At 28.7% G+C, this 17,217-nt stretch overlaps 2 protein-coding genes across 3 annotated transcripts in view; one reads left to right on the forward strand and one right to left on the reverse strand.

The window, feature by feature from the left end:
* Window positions 1-216: 216 nt before the first annotated feature.
* The window catches only part of LOC141529306 (uncharacterized), a 74,934-nt gene continuing 57,933 nt past the window's right edge, over window positions 217-17,217 (reverse strand). Inside the window, exons 5-6 of one of the 2 annotated variants that reach the window (XR_012479567.1) lie at window positions 2,286-2,768; window positions 217-846 (exon numbers count right to left, since the gene is read on the reverse strand). Coding sequence is in view for 1 of the 2 variants with exons in the window: in XM_074245811.1 (XP_074101912.1) it covers window positions 2,702-2,768 (67 nt within the window). In the remaining variant the exon portion in view is untranslated. Of the gene's footprint in view, window positions 847-1,652; window positions 2,769-17,217 lie in introns of those variants that run through there. The other variant, XM_074245811.1, reaches the window with a different exon arrangement.
* Window positions 8,058-16,349, forward strand: LOC141529778 (uncharacterized). Its single transcript, XM_074246472.1, has 2 exons — window positions 8,058-8,199; window positions 13,909-16,349. The coding sequence occupies exon 2, from the start codon at window positions 14,541-14,543 to the stop codon at window positions 15,219-15,221; it is 681 nt and encodes a 226-aa protein (XP_074102573.1). The 5' UTR covers window positions 8,058-8,199; window positions 13,909-14,540; the 3' UTR covers window positions 15,222-16,349.

Consider the following 17,217-nt stretch of genomic DNA (forward strand, 5'->3'; position numbering starts at 1 on the left):
TAATCCTTTAACAAAAAAAAATGTGATCTCTAATAAAAAATTAAATTTACTGTATTTTGATGTCAAAGTCAGAATAAAAATAAAAAATTACATTTAGCTCATTATCAGCTCTAATTTACAAAAATATCCAATAAAATTATTTACAAAATAATTAAATGTTTGTGTGCAAACAAAAATAAAAAATGTCGCGATGTGAATAAATAATTTATTGTAATTTTTCCGATAGGAAATATAAATAAAAAAAAAAATTATATTTTTTTCAATTGCTCAATTGATGGATCCATTATTATTTGAAAGTAAATGATTTATTTTTAATGGTAACATTGTACTTTTCTAAAAACATTAATAATTTTAAAATTACCTATTAATCGACAAGAAAAACTGTGATAAAAAAGGCAATAAAATAAATCGTCAGTGATACGGTTATTTTTGGTATATATATCAGCTGAAGCGATTGATTACAATTATGTTCAAATTCTTTGAGACGCCTACACTATATTTATTTTTTTTTTCTTTAAAAATGAAGTTTCATTGTATTCTAGTATTTTATTTTTTTCCGAGTTTAAGAAACTTGTTTTTCATGTTTTGTAAATATAGTCATCAACACTATCATATTGTTTCATCATTTTTTATAGAAAATCTACGTGCCACACGTTACGTGTGTTACAAAATATTGAATTTTTTATTATATAATATAATTTAATTTTTTACATAATAAGTTAAGTCTGTCGATATTATTATTTCTATATTGAGACCGTAAATAGTTTTCTGCACCTTCGGTACTCATTTCCATTAGTATCTTGTCGAAAATCTTGGCTCCGTCTAGCTCTCCGCCATGGTGGCTATCTAAATTTGACATAATTTTAATTTTTAGTATACAAAAGATAGACCGCTTTATTTACTTCTAATTGAAATATAAAACTTTTCTCTCTAACTGACCACAACATAAAAATAACAAAGATAAAAATTTTATTTTTTACGTTCGCTAATTTCATTGGCTTAAAAAACTGGAAAAAAATTTTTCAAGTAAATGTTAATATTTTTTATGTAAAAAAATTATTCATAGATAAAAATAATGCCATGAAAAAAAGTGTTTTTTTCAAACCGAGAAAATCCTTAAGGAAGACTGATGAAAAAATTTTTTAAGACAAGAAAATTTTCTTGGATGTTGAAAAAATTTCTTGAGACCTACACTGAAAAAAAATTAACTTGAATCAAGAGTAAAATTCTTGAACCAAGAAAATAATTTAAAAGAAGCTCATTGTCTTGAATCAAGACGAAAAATTCTTATATCAAGTTAAATTTACTTAAACCAAGTGAAATTTCTTAGTTTAAGAATTTTTCTATTCAAAGCAAAAAGATGAAATTCTCCCTAATTATTTACTTGATTCAAGTAAATTTTTTTTTCTGTCTACAAGAAATTCCCTAAGCAAACGAAAACGTTTACGTATATCTCAATATAATATTTTTTTCATGTTATAAATAATTATTGCTTCATAATAAGTTTATGTTGAAAACTTTACTGTTAAAAGTTATCTCTAATAATAATAGTGGTTTTATTTATATCACATTGACAGTGTTTTATAAAAATATTTTCCAAACAGAAAAATAAGCAGTGTAGTCATTCTATTTAGCTTAGTTTATGTGGTTTATATAGTATTAAATTGAATTACATTAAATTAATTTTTAGTATACATTTCACAATTTGTTTAGTACATTGCTTTTTTACAACATTCTAACATATCCCATACTATCTTTCACATACATTCTTCCTCACTTTAAAAGTTGTAACTTTTAACCCAAAAGTTTTTTGTTTCAACAACAAAAAATGTTTTATTACGTAAAATTGAAAAGAACAATATTATTTTAGAATGAAATGTTACTTTTAAAAAAAATGATTAACTTGATTCAAGAGAAAAATTCTTTAATAAAAATTACTTGAATCAAGAAAATTTTCTCAGTTCAAGAATTTTTTTACTCGAACAAATCAAAACGATAAAGCTCTTTAAAACGATTTTTTTGATTCATCAATTTTTTTTTTGAATAAAGTAAATTTTTTATTGTAGGATAGTCAAATGATTATTTTAAATTCAAATTTATGTTTTATAATGTGCTAAATTTAAACAAATAATTTCTAAGAATTTTCGCGCGTCTTTAATTAAAAAGTATTTACACACGTCCGCAAATATTATTTTTAACTAAGTTAACCTATTTATTTTGATAAGTATAAGCGTGTAGTTTTTCTATCTTTTCTTTTTATGTTGTGCTCTTTATCTATAATCTACCTGAATTACTATCGCTATAGGTAAGCATATAAACTTGTACAAAGTCACTCCTCTTAGACTTCAGATAATACCTCGGACTTTCCTGAAAATATCGGTGCAATATACGTGTAGATTGAGGATATTCTACGAGAATTCCGCTATAGATATACTTAACTATTGAAGAATATATCCATTCGCGCAGTCGCATTTTTTAAATGAAGGTAACCAAGGAGTGGGATAACTTAAATAAAACTAAACGATCCATTTCTACTCTCTCATACTCTAAACTCCCAAAGAGTAATCGTAACAGAAATGTGTATGCTTCACTACGTTTTACTTTTGTTGAGTACACCAATACGTTTACTCAGAGAGTATATCACCAGTTGACCCTACCCCACGAAAAATCGGACAAAAGAGGGGGACTTTAGAGGGTAACTTTACTCTTCACCCTTCCTTCTCTTCAACTCAATTTCATCCAATATCAACTTGCCGGTGTGATTCAATCTGCAAGATAAAACAAAAAAAAAACTTTTTTTTTAAAAACTTTTTATTAAAAATAAAATCTAATAATTTTTTGAAGTTATAAAATGTCAAAAGAAAAATAGATTAGGGAATAAAATTTATTTTTGACATGTTGTAAATTCTAATTTTTTATTTTTTCACTGGAAAACTGCCAGAGGTGGGAAATCTTTAAAGGAAGTGATCCATAATGTCGGCCGAGAATATTTTTTTCTCGAAAGTCTGAAGAAAAATGAAACTTTTTGAAGTCACCATTGCGTTCTGTTAAAATTCATATGCTCATCTTTCTCTAAGGAGAGAAAATTTATTTTTTATAGTAATCATAAGTCTTTGTCTCACATTTGAATTTTCATTATTATTATTATAATTATTTTTGTTATACTTACACCGATCAAATCATTTTTTAAAAATTTAAGTAACATTCATTGAATCGAAAATATTTCTGCTTAAATAGTGACTCAAGTGAGCCTCTTCTTATAAAAATAATAAAACTTAAATTTGATTAATTGAAAAATACTTAGATAAATAAACGATTCTTATTATTACAATGACAACAGACAGGTGTTTTTATTTGCAAAGGTAATGAATTATAACTACGAAAAAAGTGGCGACACGATCGATTATCATTAAGTCAAGCTTAAAGTTTATGTACTTAGCTAGTACCTACCTACCTCTAGCTCATTAACTGCATACATTACACTTATCCTCTTATATACTAATACTCATGTAGAAGTAATAGAAACCTTAAAAGTAAGCGCTGTAAAATTACAATTGTAGAAGTCGTAATTTATCTTTCACGTTAAAATTTTAGTTTCTTTCAAATCCACTAATAAAAATCAGGTTCAAAGTAAAAAATGAATCATTCCGTAAAGTAAATGTAATTTTGTTTGATCAATCAATTAATAATAATCTTTTTATCAATTGAATTTTATTTACTTAACTACTTCGATGAAAGAATTAATTTCATCAAAGAAAAAAACTCAAGAGCAATTAATTGTTACAAAGAGTTTAAATCAAGCAAAAAAATTTTTGAATTGAAAAATTTATTTTGATCTTAATAATTCAATACAATGAAACTCTTAAGAATGATTTGAATCTCTCTCTTTAATCGAGTTAATTGTTTTATCAGTGTAGAAAAAATTTTTGTGATCATGAATAATAATGTAATCATAGAAAAAAAAAAAAAAAAAAAACATTTTCATCTAACGATATTTTTTTTGTTTAATAAAAAATATAAATTTGTAAGTTTTCAGAGAGTAGTTTGCTAAAGTATGAATAATGGATTCATCCTCCATTTTTTAAATCGTAAATTTATGTGTTTGAATCACTTATCTGACAAATTCCCCATGCAAAGACAAAGGACATTTATTTAAAGCTCACACGATTGGTTAGATTTGAACGAAACAGGTTCAATTTCAACGAAGGGTATATTGTTATGAATATTTCATTCGTGTATATTTGTGCATGCTACATTATACAAGAACTACTTGAGTTTGGGGCTGCCTATCTGTATTTTGCATATCTATCTACAAAATGAAACTATTTCATGATTCAATCTTTCAACTGGTGTGTATTTTTCACTCCGTTTAACTGTTTTTTCTTTACTTGAATTTTTTTTCAAGCAAATTTCAAAAGAAAAAAATACTTTTATGGAAATAAATGTAATAAAAAATCAAATTAAAAGTAACCGACTTTTTTTTTCTTTTCTTTAGAAACATGACACATTGAATCGATTTCTTGAATTCTTCTGAAAAATTTCTAAGGTATTGTCGTAAAGTTTCGAAAGATGGAAAAGTTCACAAGTGTGGACCAGATTTAGAAAGCGGTCAGATGATTCTCCATTTTTTTTTCCGGCCAGAAATAATTTTTTTCAAAGGATACAACTATCTTGGAGAAATACAAGGGACGGGAACTTTAGTATATTTCATTGGTTTTGTCTGTTTTCAACAGGTTTCTAATTTTTTTTCTTATAGACAGAAAGCTTAAGACTTTATGAAAGTTTTCTCAGGTATCAATTAAATTTAGGACAGTTTTTTTTTAACCCCATTAGTTGTGCTCTATATAAATTTTTCTGGATGTTTTACGATATCATTTTAATCTTTTTTCTAATCTTATAAATTAAATTTTTATTGATAAATGCAGAAGAATTATGATTCAAGAGACTTTTCATAACATTAAATTGTGACTAAAATGAATAAATAATATGTTCTAGGTTGAAGGATACTTTTTATAAAAACAAATCCTTAAAAATTTTAAATATGATAAAGTCATGAGACTTTGAAATTATTGTTTAAATTAAAAATTTGATGTTTTAGAAATGAAATTCTAAGAATTTCTTTCAAAAATGTAGTTAACAAAAAAGTTTTAAGTTTTTACAATGGAAAACAAAATTTAATTAAGATGATTAACAGGTAATTATGCTACGACGTCTCGTTCTCGATAATTACAAGTGTAGTAGCGCTAGCTATGTCCAATTCCACAACATTTAGAGTTTAAATTTCTTAATTCATGAAAAATTATAACACTTGTCGTAATAATGTTTTATGGACAAAAGCTTTTTTGAAGGAACTCGGCTTTGTAATTAACGACAAGAAAAGTTGTTTAGAGCCTATACAAAAGTGTAAGTTTTTAGGCTTAATAGTAAATTCAGTAGATTACATCATTGAATTAATTGATCATAAAAAAGAGCAAATTAAAAATTTACAGACTAAATTCAAAGTTGAAGGTAGATATAAAATTAGGGACATTGCGACCTTGTTGGGTGTTTTGAATGCCGCTTGTCCAGCAGTTGCATATAGACTATCTCACTGCAAGAAGCTAGAAAGAGAGAAATTTCTAGCTCTTATTTTAAATAACGACAATTATGATAGTCATTATTAATCAATCTCAAAGAAGATTTAAGCTGGAGGAGCAAAAATAGTCAAATTGGTCAAAATCCTATCAGAACATCATAATACGTGATCGAAATCTCATCAGATGTCATTATCAGGATGGGGTGCTTTTTGTAATGGAAAATCGGCGAATGGCTGGTGGAATGATAAACAAAAGGAGCTCTTTATTAACTATCGTGAGTTATTGGTAAGCTTTTATGCTCTCAAGTCTTTCGTCTCAAATTTAAATAATTGTGAGGTCTTACTAAGACTAGACAATACAACAGCGCTATCTTATATCAATCGAGCTGGTAGATAAATTTTAAGTTGAAATTAAAAGAAATTTTAATAATTAAAACCTTCAGTTAATCCTTTTATACTCTCGTCAACTTTTTGGTGTTACTCGCTTTTGTATTACACTGTAAAAAATCCGGAGTGAATCGGGAGTGAATTTCACTCCCATTTCACTCCCATCACTCGGCGTTCCGGAGTGAAGTAATTAATCACTCCGCGTAGGTAGTGAATCCGGAGTTTTTGTTTGCGGAGTGATTCCGGATTTCACTCCGAAAAACATCCGCGTTCGGAGTTTTCAAAAAAAATAAAATAAGGATGAATTTTCGTTCTACAAAAAAATCTCAAAATTAATTCATTATAAATCAACTAATAATAATAATAATAATAATAATAATAATAATAATAATAATAATAATAATAATAATAATAATAATCTATATTATTAAAAGAATAAGTAAAATTTTGTGGCCAGTGTATTTATATGATGAAATGGGTTTTTATGGTTAAATTTGGTATCGTTGGAAAAGTCTTGACTTGGAGTTGTGCCTTTTCATGGTTTCATATCATTCTCACCAATAGCCAATTTATTATGATAAGTATTTACTATTTAGACTGCAGTCGAAAATACTCTCGATACATAATTAAGAAATGACCTTGCATCTCGTGAGCCATTAACATTTTTAAAGATATAAGCTCACCCCGACATTCACTCATCGAGACCTTTCTTTTGAGTACCCACATCAATTTTTCATATATTTATATATATTATATACATTGTATATATGAAAAATATATCAAAAATGCATATGGATACTGAAATGAAAGCTCTTAATGAGTGTAACAGCGGGATGAGCGTATATCTTTAACAACGTCAATAGTTAAAAAAGTACAGTGCAGTTCTAACAAAAGTCATTATTTAATAAAGCAAAATTTTATCTAATTATAATTAATTTATGAAAAAAAAATACAAACATCATCATAATAATTAAAATGAAATATTATTGAAATAATAAATTAAATTTTTAATAATTAAATATAAAAAGGGTTTATAAAAATATTTTCTTTACAAAAATTTATTTATTTCTAAATTCATTTATTTTGGAAGTGAATGCGGAGTGAATTTTATTATTAATAAAAACTAACTCCTTCTCGGAGTAAAGATCACTCCCGCTGGGAGTGAATCAATTAAAAATTATTCACTCCGCAAATTTTTTACAGTGTAAGCAATTTCATAAGCTGAAAACTTTTAACGGTATGAACCGATTTAAAAACTTTTTTCTTAATTTTCAGACTTATATAAATAAACAAGTTAACTGCAAACCGTGCGAGTTTTTTTTTAAAGTAATTATAATTTTAATGATCTATACACTGATAAAAAAATTGACTTGACTCAAGAGCTAAACTTTTGAACCAAGAATCCCATTTTGAAGAAAATGATTTTCTTAAGTCAAGAGAATAAATTCTTGAGCTAAGAAATTATTCTTGTTCGAAGAAAATTTTCTTGTTTCAAGAATTTATTTTCTTGACTCCAGAAAATCATTTTCTTCAAAATGGGATTCTTGGTTCAAGAGTTTGGCTCTTGAGTCAAGTCATTTTTTTTATCAGTGTAAGAAAAAAAAGAGTATTACTTATAGTGTAAAAATATATTTATTGAACTCGATTAGAACACCATACTGGATCATCTGAAGTGGAAAAATAAAATAAAAATCAATAATTTAGCAGTAAATTTAGTCCTTCATAGGAAATTTTTTTAAATCAACAAAATAGCAATTTTTGACATTTTTTCCCGATTTTTGAATAACAAATCATTAGTTTATTGTTAAAAAAAGAAAAATAAATGGTTTACAAAAATTAAGAACCTTCGATTACGGACTATCACTTACACTCTTATAATGTAGATGAAAAATATGAAAATATCTCATGTAAGCAAACTATTCGTAACGTGATTGGTCAAATATATCATAAGCATGAAAATATATGCAAACTTTAAACTCAGACGCGCGCTTGCGCGCGCAAATTTGAATTTTAGTAGTTTTTGAAGCTATAATAAGCAGCAAAAACTTCGCTTAGGTACTTTAACTAAAATTTAGTCAGATATTTAAATATAACTAGATGGAGAGGAAGAAAAAGAGAAATATAGCATACAATATTCGAATAAACGTTAACTGTATAGTGTGTCTTTTGAAGTAAGTCGAGAATACAGTAACTATATCTATACATTCTTACAACATTAATCTAGACATTTGCACGTGGTAAGTAATTTTTTTGTTATAAATTTTTATTTTATAAACAAAGAGAAAAATAAGTGAGATCAAAATTATAAATTTATTTCTAATTATAATAGAGAAAACCACCGGTGATTATTTTTTTAAAACAATTTTTGTCATAAATACACTGATGAAAAAATTATTTTTCTGACCATCATTCAAAAAATTTTTTTTACTAGTTGAGGATTAATTTTTTTCTAATTGATTAAACAATTTTTAATGTATAACAGGCATGTTTATATCGAATAAATCACAGTTTAATAAAAAATATTCTCAAAAAACAGTGAAAAAAATTTTGTACGTACACATGTTGCAATGTTCTGTAACGTTTAACTTGAAATGTAATTTAACACGGATTAAGCAAAGAATATGACGGCCTACTATGCAGTCAAAAATTGCAGACAATTTTTTGAAAACGTGAGTAACTTATATTTTAAAAAATGTCATTGAAATATAACACATATCGATCGATGAGTCAAATTTTTATATAACTCTATCCAAAATTGTTAATTTATAAAAAATCTTTGATAAGAAATATAAATAATAAAATATTAAAAAACGGGTTTTTTTTTGGAGTCTCAAAATAAGCATCAACTTTGGACTTCTGTAAAATCGTAAATTAAAATTTTTTGTTCACGCTGAATTTTTTGGTGATTAGTTGAACCATCTTAAACGCAATGATGAAAAAAAATTTTCATTTTATCCATAAATTTTTATCATAATTTATAACAAATGTTCACTCACTATTGGAAAAAGGATTAATTACAAAAGGGTCGAAAGTCGATAGGGGCCATAAACACTTGTCTCAAATTTAAAAAATTATTATAATAACTTATATGATAATTAAGTAATACATTTTATCGCAATAACAATTATAGTTAATGATGATGGTAGGATTGATTTGGATTTATTAACATAATAATGTGGTGATATAATATAATATGCATGTGGATATGTAGATTCCAGAGATTTGTCCAAATTTTTCTGAGATTTACAATTTGCCGTCAGTTTCTAATTGCATGAAAAATTCAAAAGTTTTTGTTTTAAATGTTTCTAAACTATGAGGTTCGATTATTTCAATGGGCAGTTCTCTCCAAAGCCGTATTACAAACACCACAAATGAATGTTTATATGATTTTGTGGTAAAGTGTGGTATTTTAAACATGACGTCATTATATTTTTCTGCTATTGTTTCTGATCGTCTAATGTCTTGATCCTCTTCTATGAATAAATTCCGTAAGAATTTTGGTTTCCCAGTGGATAACAGTTTGTAAAAATAGCGCGCCAAGCAATACAATCTCTTTGTTTTAATGTTTAGCCACTTTAGAAAAAGTCTATGAGGAGTAATATATTCATCTCGTTTCAAATCTAATATGAATCTAATTGAATTATTTATTAGTCTTTGCAATTTATATTCCAATCGTTTAGAGGAATCCAGCAACACTAATGAGCAGTATTCGATTATCGGAAGAATTGTGCCAGTTATTAGTAATTTGCGAGTATAAGTGGAGAGTATATTCTTCCTATGTTTAAGGCTATTTAGTGCTCCATAAATCTTTCGAGTAATATGTGCAACATGGATGTCCCAGGAGAGATTGTTAGTTAAGTATATTCCCAAATGTTTAGTTGAATTTACGTATGGAATAACCTTTCCGTCAATGGTTATCTGAGGAAGATCATAGCCTTCGAGTAACTTTAATTTGCTATTACTTCCTAAGATCACGACTTTAGTTTTTTGAAGGTTAATCTCAATTCCATTGTCTCTGGCCCAGTCAGCTACTGCTTGTGCATCAACATTCAATTTATAGGCTGCTCTATTCAATTCATAGAGTTTGAAGTGGAGATATGTATATTTGTCATCAGCGAAGAGACCATATTTGGTCTATTTTAGTCGTTTTGCCACACCGTTGATAGCGATTAAGAAGAGAATAGGACCTAGAATTGATCCTTGCGGAACTCCAGAGGTAGTACTAATTGGACTTGATGATACAGAGTTTAGATCAAGAACTGATTGTGATCGACGTGTTAGGTAAGATTGAAACCAGCAGATTACTTCAATCGAAAAACCCATTTCGTACATGGTAATATACAGAATTTTTGGATTTACGTACTCAAAAGCTTTCGAGAAATCAAATAAGATGAGGCAGGTATGATCTTCTCTATCAATAGCTCTTCTGATTTCCTCGGTTAAGAGTAGCAGAGCCCCTTGGGTGCTGTGAAATTTTCTGAATCCTGATTGATAGTCATCAAGGAGATTGTTTGATTCAAGGTACTCGACCAATTGATTTGCAACGATGCGTTCGAATACTTTAGCAAAGTGAGATAAATTTGCTATCGGTCTTGTATCTGACATGGATTTTGGTGAATTTATTTTGTCTAATGGAACAATAAATACCGATTTCCAAGCTTCAGGAAATATGCTTGTTTCGAGAGAACGATTTAAGATGTTCATTAAAAAGATAGATACTTGTTGTAAATGATCTTTCAGCCATTTAATGTCTAGACCATCAGGACTTTTTCTTTTGGACTTTTGTAGAGTCAGTTGGAGATTTTTAATGACATCAACAATATCTATTTGTAACTCAAAAATAAAATCTCTGGAACATGAGGGGTGTTTCTTTAGAATATTTGCATAGAAAATATTTAAATTATTTGCATCAAAATGGTCTAATGGCGATGATTTCTTCGGCTTGATAATACCCACACGTTTTAGATCTGTCCATACATTTGATTTGTGCGATGAGTTTTCTAGGATAGTTTTGAAATTATCTCTTGTGATATTTAGCTTCTTTTTTAGGTCTTTTCTCTTCATTTTGTAGAGCCTGAGTAGATTTTGATTATCTGTGCGACGTGCGCGCTTATATAGTGCGTAATAAATTATAATATAGTCGTAATATAGGCGTAATAAATTATATTAATTAGCCCCCAGTTGGGAAATCCCAACGTAAAATCAAGAATTTTTATTAAGTTTTTCCCAATAAGGTCCTGGGTGGAACTTAAGAGGGATAACCTAACGAAAAATAAAAATAAAATTGCTAAGTTCTCCCAAGTGAGACCTGTATGGGACCGAAGATGATTTTCTCAACGTAATTTAAATATTGCATCGATGGGCTGTCCTAACTGGGCTCGTAGTAGAACTCAATTAGGTTAACCCAAACTGTGAGTAGATACATGAAGAAATAATCTTTAAATTTAGGCAGTCGTTTATTTATATAAAAAATTTATATAAAAAATTAATCGCCCAAAGATGTGTGAGCTTATATTATTAGAATATATTTGTCATAAATTAATTAGAAATAAAAATAAAAATTATTTGTTGAGAATAGAAAAGAATTAGAAAAAAATTCATCCAACATTGAAAAAAAAATTTTTTTTTTTGACACAAGAATTTTCACTTATTCCAACAAAATTAATTCCCTTGCTTCAAGAAATACATATCTAGATCCAAAAAAATTTATTTAAGTCAAGAAAATCTTGTTTTAAGAAAATTCTGCCTCTTGCTACAAAAAATTTAGTTCTTGATAGAAGTAAATTTTCATTAATATTTTTATTGATTAACATGTCAAATGAGAAGATTTTTTTCTCAGCTGAATTAGGTGGCGCTGTTTCCCTAAGGTATCTAAAAATCTTGATCAACGATAAAAATTTTTTGTATCAAGTATTTATGATGATTTGAATTAATAAAAAATTACTTCCACCAAGAATAGAATTTCGAGAAAAAATTTTACTTCGAGCAACAAGCTTCGGTCTTCTTTCCGGTACCCAAAAATTTTCTTGAGCCAAGAATTTTGTTCTCTAGTCAAGAAATTTTTCTTTCTGTGCTGATTAAATCCAAATACTGAGTTTTTAGATTAAAATACATTTTAATGTTGCTGAAACAAAATTCATACTCCAAATTTTTTTTCTCAGTATGAAAAGAAATTTTAATTGAAAACAAATTTTCATTATCGGTATTTTTCATAATTAAATTTTTATCCATATAAAAAAATTTTTTAAATAATATGCATTTCAACAAAATTTTAATCTTGAAAATAAAAGTTCTTTATGTTAGCATAAAGAGGATCCCAAATCAAATCGGACAGTTTTAAGGAATTTTATTTTTGATTCTTTCAATTTTTTTGGATTTTTCAGTCAAGTTTTTTTTTTATTTTAAAATTTTCTGTTTAATTTATACAAAAATTGTATTTTCACGGCAGAAAAGTGAATAAATAAAAAAAACAATTTGTAAAAGCTTGAGCATAGCATGAATAATGTGTCAGTTAACCGATTGAATTAATCAGCATTCCTGCTTGAATCAGCGGTAACGTGAACGACTAAGGACCCTAAGGACGCAAGTTTGAGCCCAACTCTCGACAAGGATTTTTCCGATCAGTGATTTCGTTTCAATTCAAATTAAATAGTCTAATGATTAACATAACATTAGTATCTAGTCCGATATTATTTTTAATCTTTTCGAAGATCATAATATTTTTTTTTTTTTAATTTGGATTGGGTTCTGATGGGGGTTTCCCCATTGGGACATGAGAGGGATTGCCCGATGAGGGCTCAATAAGTCTTACATTAAAATTTCTAGTCGGGGAATCATTATCGGTACAATCTGTACAGCTACGATTAGCAGACTGGATAGTGACCGTCAGGATCCATTCGGGTGCCGTTCACGATACTATTGCTTCCGTTAGCATACATTTTTCTTAATATCACTCTCCTCTAGATAGTAACGTGTAGATCGTGGCAGTAGCAATATCGTATCGTGAGGAGTAGAAAACTTTTTTTTCAGTGTACTCTGCCTTCTTCTGAAGAACCAGGAGCTCGCAGAAGCAGAAGCAGCTGCATCACAAAATCCACTGTATCTCCGAAAATAATTTGAATTTTAAAAAATCCATTTAAGGACATATTTTTAAAAGTATAAACTTTTAAAATATGCAAAAACAATCGATTTTTTCAAATCTCTAGACCAGAATACCCCCTTAAGATACTAATTGTCTGAAAAAACTTTCTCGAGTCAAGAAAATGCTATTTTCTATTCAAAAGTTGATTTTTACTGTTTAAGAGACTTTTATTTTTATTTCCTTTTTCACTTTTATTGTTATATAGACATTTACTTGAATATACTTTTATTTGTTGGCACATATTTTTTACTAGTTCATAACTTCTTTAAGTGAGGTTGTAAGCAAATAGAATTTTGGTTACATATTACAAATCACAGTTGTATTTTTAAATACACGATATTAGTTAAAAAATTACGATCCTTAAAAAAATCTTAACTATTATGCCAACGTGTAAGTTACTGTTGTCGTTAATATATTAATCCAGAATTAGAATGATTAGTCTGATAAAAAAGTTAACTTGATTCAAAAGATTAAACCTCCAGACAAGAATACTATTTTGAAGAATATAATTTTTTTTGTTTAAGAAGATAAATTCTAAATAGCACTAAATAAATTGTAATTAGCAGTTAAAGTTCATCAAAAACGATCGAACTTTTTACATCTGTAAAGTCAGCATTGACACAATCTTAATGATTTCTCAGAATCTAATCAAGTAACAAAATTCTAAGTCGAGCAACTAATTAGCAACAAATTTATCATTGTCTCTTCACAACTTTTCTCTTTGTCTCATTATAATAATAGAACATAGTTACCGTAATTAGAACATAAATAATATTGACCTAGACTAACACTACATTATTTGCAGACAGACGTGGAGTTATAATCATGGACCCTGTTAAAAACTTGACGAACACTGCGAGAAATTCAGTCTTTTCGACGTCGGCTAATTCGATATCGGAATTCCATGCTGCTGTAGAACGCGAAGATGTAACAACAATCGAAGCTTTATTAAAAATGGGTATAGACATTGAAAGTAGAAATGAAAGTGGCTTAACAGCTCTTATGACTGCTGTCAAACGAAAAAACAAACCCATCATCGAGCTCTTATTGAATTATGGCGCAGATATAGGAGCTAACTCTGCATCTATGTATTGTGGAATGCCTGAGGAAGAAAACAGAACAATATTGCATTACGCAGTTGAACATGTTTTTGATGATAGCATCGTCAATATGCTTATCAAAATGAAAAAAAATGTGAAACCCTCATCAAGAGAAGTATTCAATGATTCCATAATCACTGAAAAATTAATTTTACCTAAGATAATACCTGTTATCGACATGCAGACTCGAGATAACTTCTCTGCGCTTTTCCTGGCAATCTAGCAGAAGAGGATTCCAATTGTGAAGTCACTGTTGGAAAATGGCGCTTCTTTACACCGATTTCCCGCATATCGTGATTATTATGGTAATCTTTATGAGTCGTGTACGCTGATACATATGATTGCTTTGTGGTATGATGAATGTGAAGATGAAAAAGAAGAAGAAATGATGCGTCTGCTGATTGAGCATGGCCTAGATATTGACGCAACTACCAAATGTAGCTTAACTGCATTGCTTATTGCTATTCAATATAATGAATTTACATTGGTAGAAATATTAATACGTTTGGGTGCTGATGTAAATAAAAAAGCTAGTAATCGCGACAAATCCAAAACATTAATACCACTGCATCAAGCTCTTCAACATCCTGGTGGAAAAGTATTCGAATATTTGTTGGATACGAAAAAAGTTAACAAGCAAGACCTCCTATCAGCAAGTGAGCATGTTATATATTGTTCAAACTCTGAAGAAATGGCAGAAATCTTGTTACAATCGTTTTTGAGTGATGATTACAGGTATCCCAAAAGCGATGCCATGGTATTAAATCTAGCGATAATAGCGAAGAACGACAGAGTAATTCAATCTTTTATCATCCATAATAATTCTAACGTCCCTCTTATGAAATGGCGTGGACAGTATCCCATTCATCGAGCGGTGAAGTCGAATAATGTTCAATGTATAGTCCGTTTGCTACGTATTGGAGCTAATATTGATGCAACGGATAATTTCGGAAGAACAGCACTTTATTATGCTGCTAAAAACAACACTCACCACTCACATTTTTCCTTCTTCGTCTAGGAGCCAATATCTCAGGACTTGATAATACAAAAGGTCATCGATGGCTTGAGTCGATGATTACTTTAGAAAACACTGAATTTATTGAAGATTATTTAGATAAATCTCCAAATATATTTCATTTTTATACTCCTCGCCCAGACGAATATTTCGCCGGTCTAGTAACGAAATACATTATCAAATCAATAATTGCTAACATACCCTTCGATCAATACTACTTAGGCTGGCAAGAGTTCCGTTCTCGAGACACGATTGAAGAGATCTCTAGAGACTGTAAAACGGAAATTTCTCTACTTAAACAGGAAAAGATCAGCAGATCTAGTTTTCTTACTTATCACCATTTTTTAGCAAATAATGTACATCGATTAGCAAATTATGTCAGAAATATCAACGTTACTTCAAGCTTCAATCAGAACCAAGTAAGTAATAAATTCCCAATTTATGAGAAAATTATAATTAATTCGTATTACCGCGCTATGCAGCGTTTGACGTTGATACTACAATTTGAAACTGAATTACGTGATATCCTTTGTCATTTTCCTGCTAATTTTGTACGTAGAATACCTCATTATTTGAGTGACAGAGACTTGAGAATGCTCCCACTGCCTGCGAGGAATATTGCGGAAATTCGGTGAATTTTAATTGTTTTTATGCTTAATATTAGTCTTCTATTTTTCTCATTAATTTTTAACTTACCAATTTGAATGTTAATCATATTTAAAAGTAGAAAATTTTTTATTTGGATCCGATGTAAAGAATTCGAGTTTTCATTTTTTTAAATCTTGAAGTTTTTTCTGCGATATTTTTTGTAACATTTGCTCAATTGACTCAAGAAGCAGTAGAAACTTTTTGTGTTTAAAAAAATACGTATTATGATACTGAGAAAATCAAAATCGGACAATGCGTTCAAAAAATATAGCTGTTCGAAAAACAAAGAATCGTTGATCTGAAAAAATTAAAAGTTGGACACATTCGAAAATTTTTTAGTATTTCAAGCCCGAAAAAGAGAATAGTTCTAAAAATTCTTCATTAATTCAATAAGGAGTATAAGTCTGTCTTAATTTATTATTATGTATCGCAGTATTGGACAAAATAAAAATTTTAATAAACAAACTAAATAAAAATAAAGTACTGATAATTCTAACTTTCAATTTATTCCCTTGACACTCCTGCTAACTTTTTGATAATTTTTACTTTTGTGATGAGCAATTCGGTCCACGTAGTGAGAAAATATTGTAAGTATACGGTAAGTTTATATTTTCTTTTAGTATAAACCATTTTTCAATATTTTTTAAATGTCTGGAATTATCGAAATAAAAGAATTGACTTAAAATTAGCTTACTTTTTTAACTTCTCACTGAGAAAATTACAAATTTTAAAAAATCGGGAAGTTATTGGTTTAACTCCGTTTTTCGGAAATCGATTTTCATCGAATCTCGAGGTTTTGAGGTCTTAGACAGCTTCTCCGACGATTTCTACGATGGTGTCTGTATGTCTGTATGCCTGTGTTTCTGTGTGTGTGTGTGTGTGGGGGGGTGTATGTAAGCCTTTCATAACTTTTGAAAGGCTTGACCGATTTGTTTGCAATTAGCGCCATCACTGTAAATCCAAGTGTTCTAACAAAACACACATAAAGTGTTTTGTTCCTATCTTGAAGCATTGTAGTCACTTTTAAAACACTTGGATTTACAGTGATTCGAAAGGGCTTGACTGAACTAAGATTTTCAATAAAACTTGGACCGATAGATTTTGAGAAATCTAAAAAAAACTATAAAAAAAGGTTTTTTTTTTTTTGAATAATTTTTAGACAGCTTTCCTGATCGATTCAAAAAAGTACTCAGCTCTTAACATCGAAAAACTACGTCGATCGCCGCTGGGCTAGTCAAAATCGGTTGATTCGTTCATGAGTTATCGTTGAAGAAAAAAATTGAAAAAGGGATTTATTCAAATTTCTTCAAAATTTTGAGTCTGATTAGTTTGTGTTTGAAAGTAGATCGTA

Source organism: Cotesia typhae, unplaced genomic scaffold (assembly GCF_013202065.1).
Source record: "Cotesia typhae breed Kobodo isofemale line unplaced genomic scaffold, CoteBio_Ctyphae contig_48, whole genome shotgun sequence".
Lineage (NCBI taxonomy): Eukaryota > Metazoa > Arthropoda > Insecta > Hymenoptera > Braconidae > Cotesia > Cotesia typhae.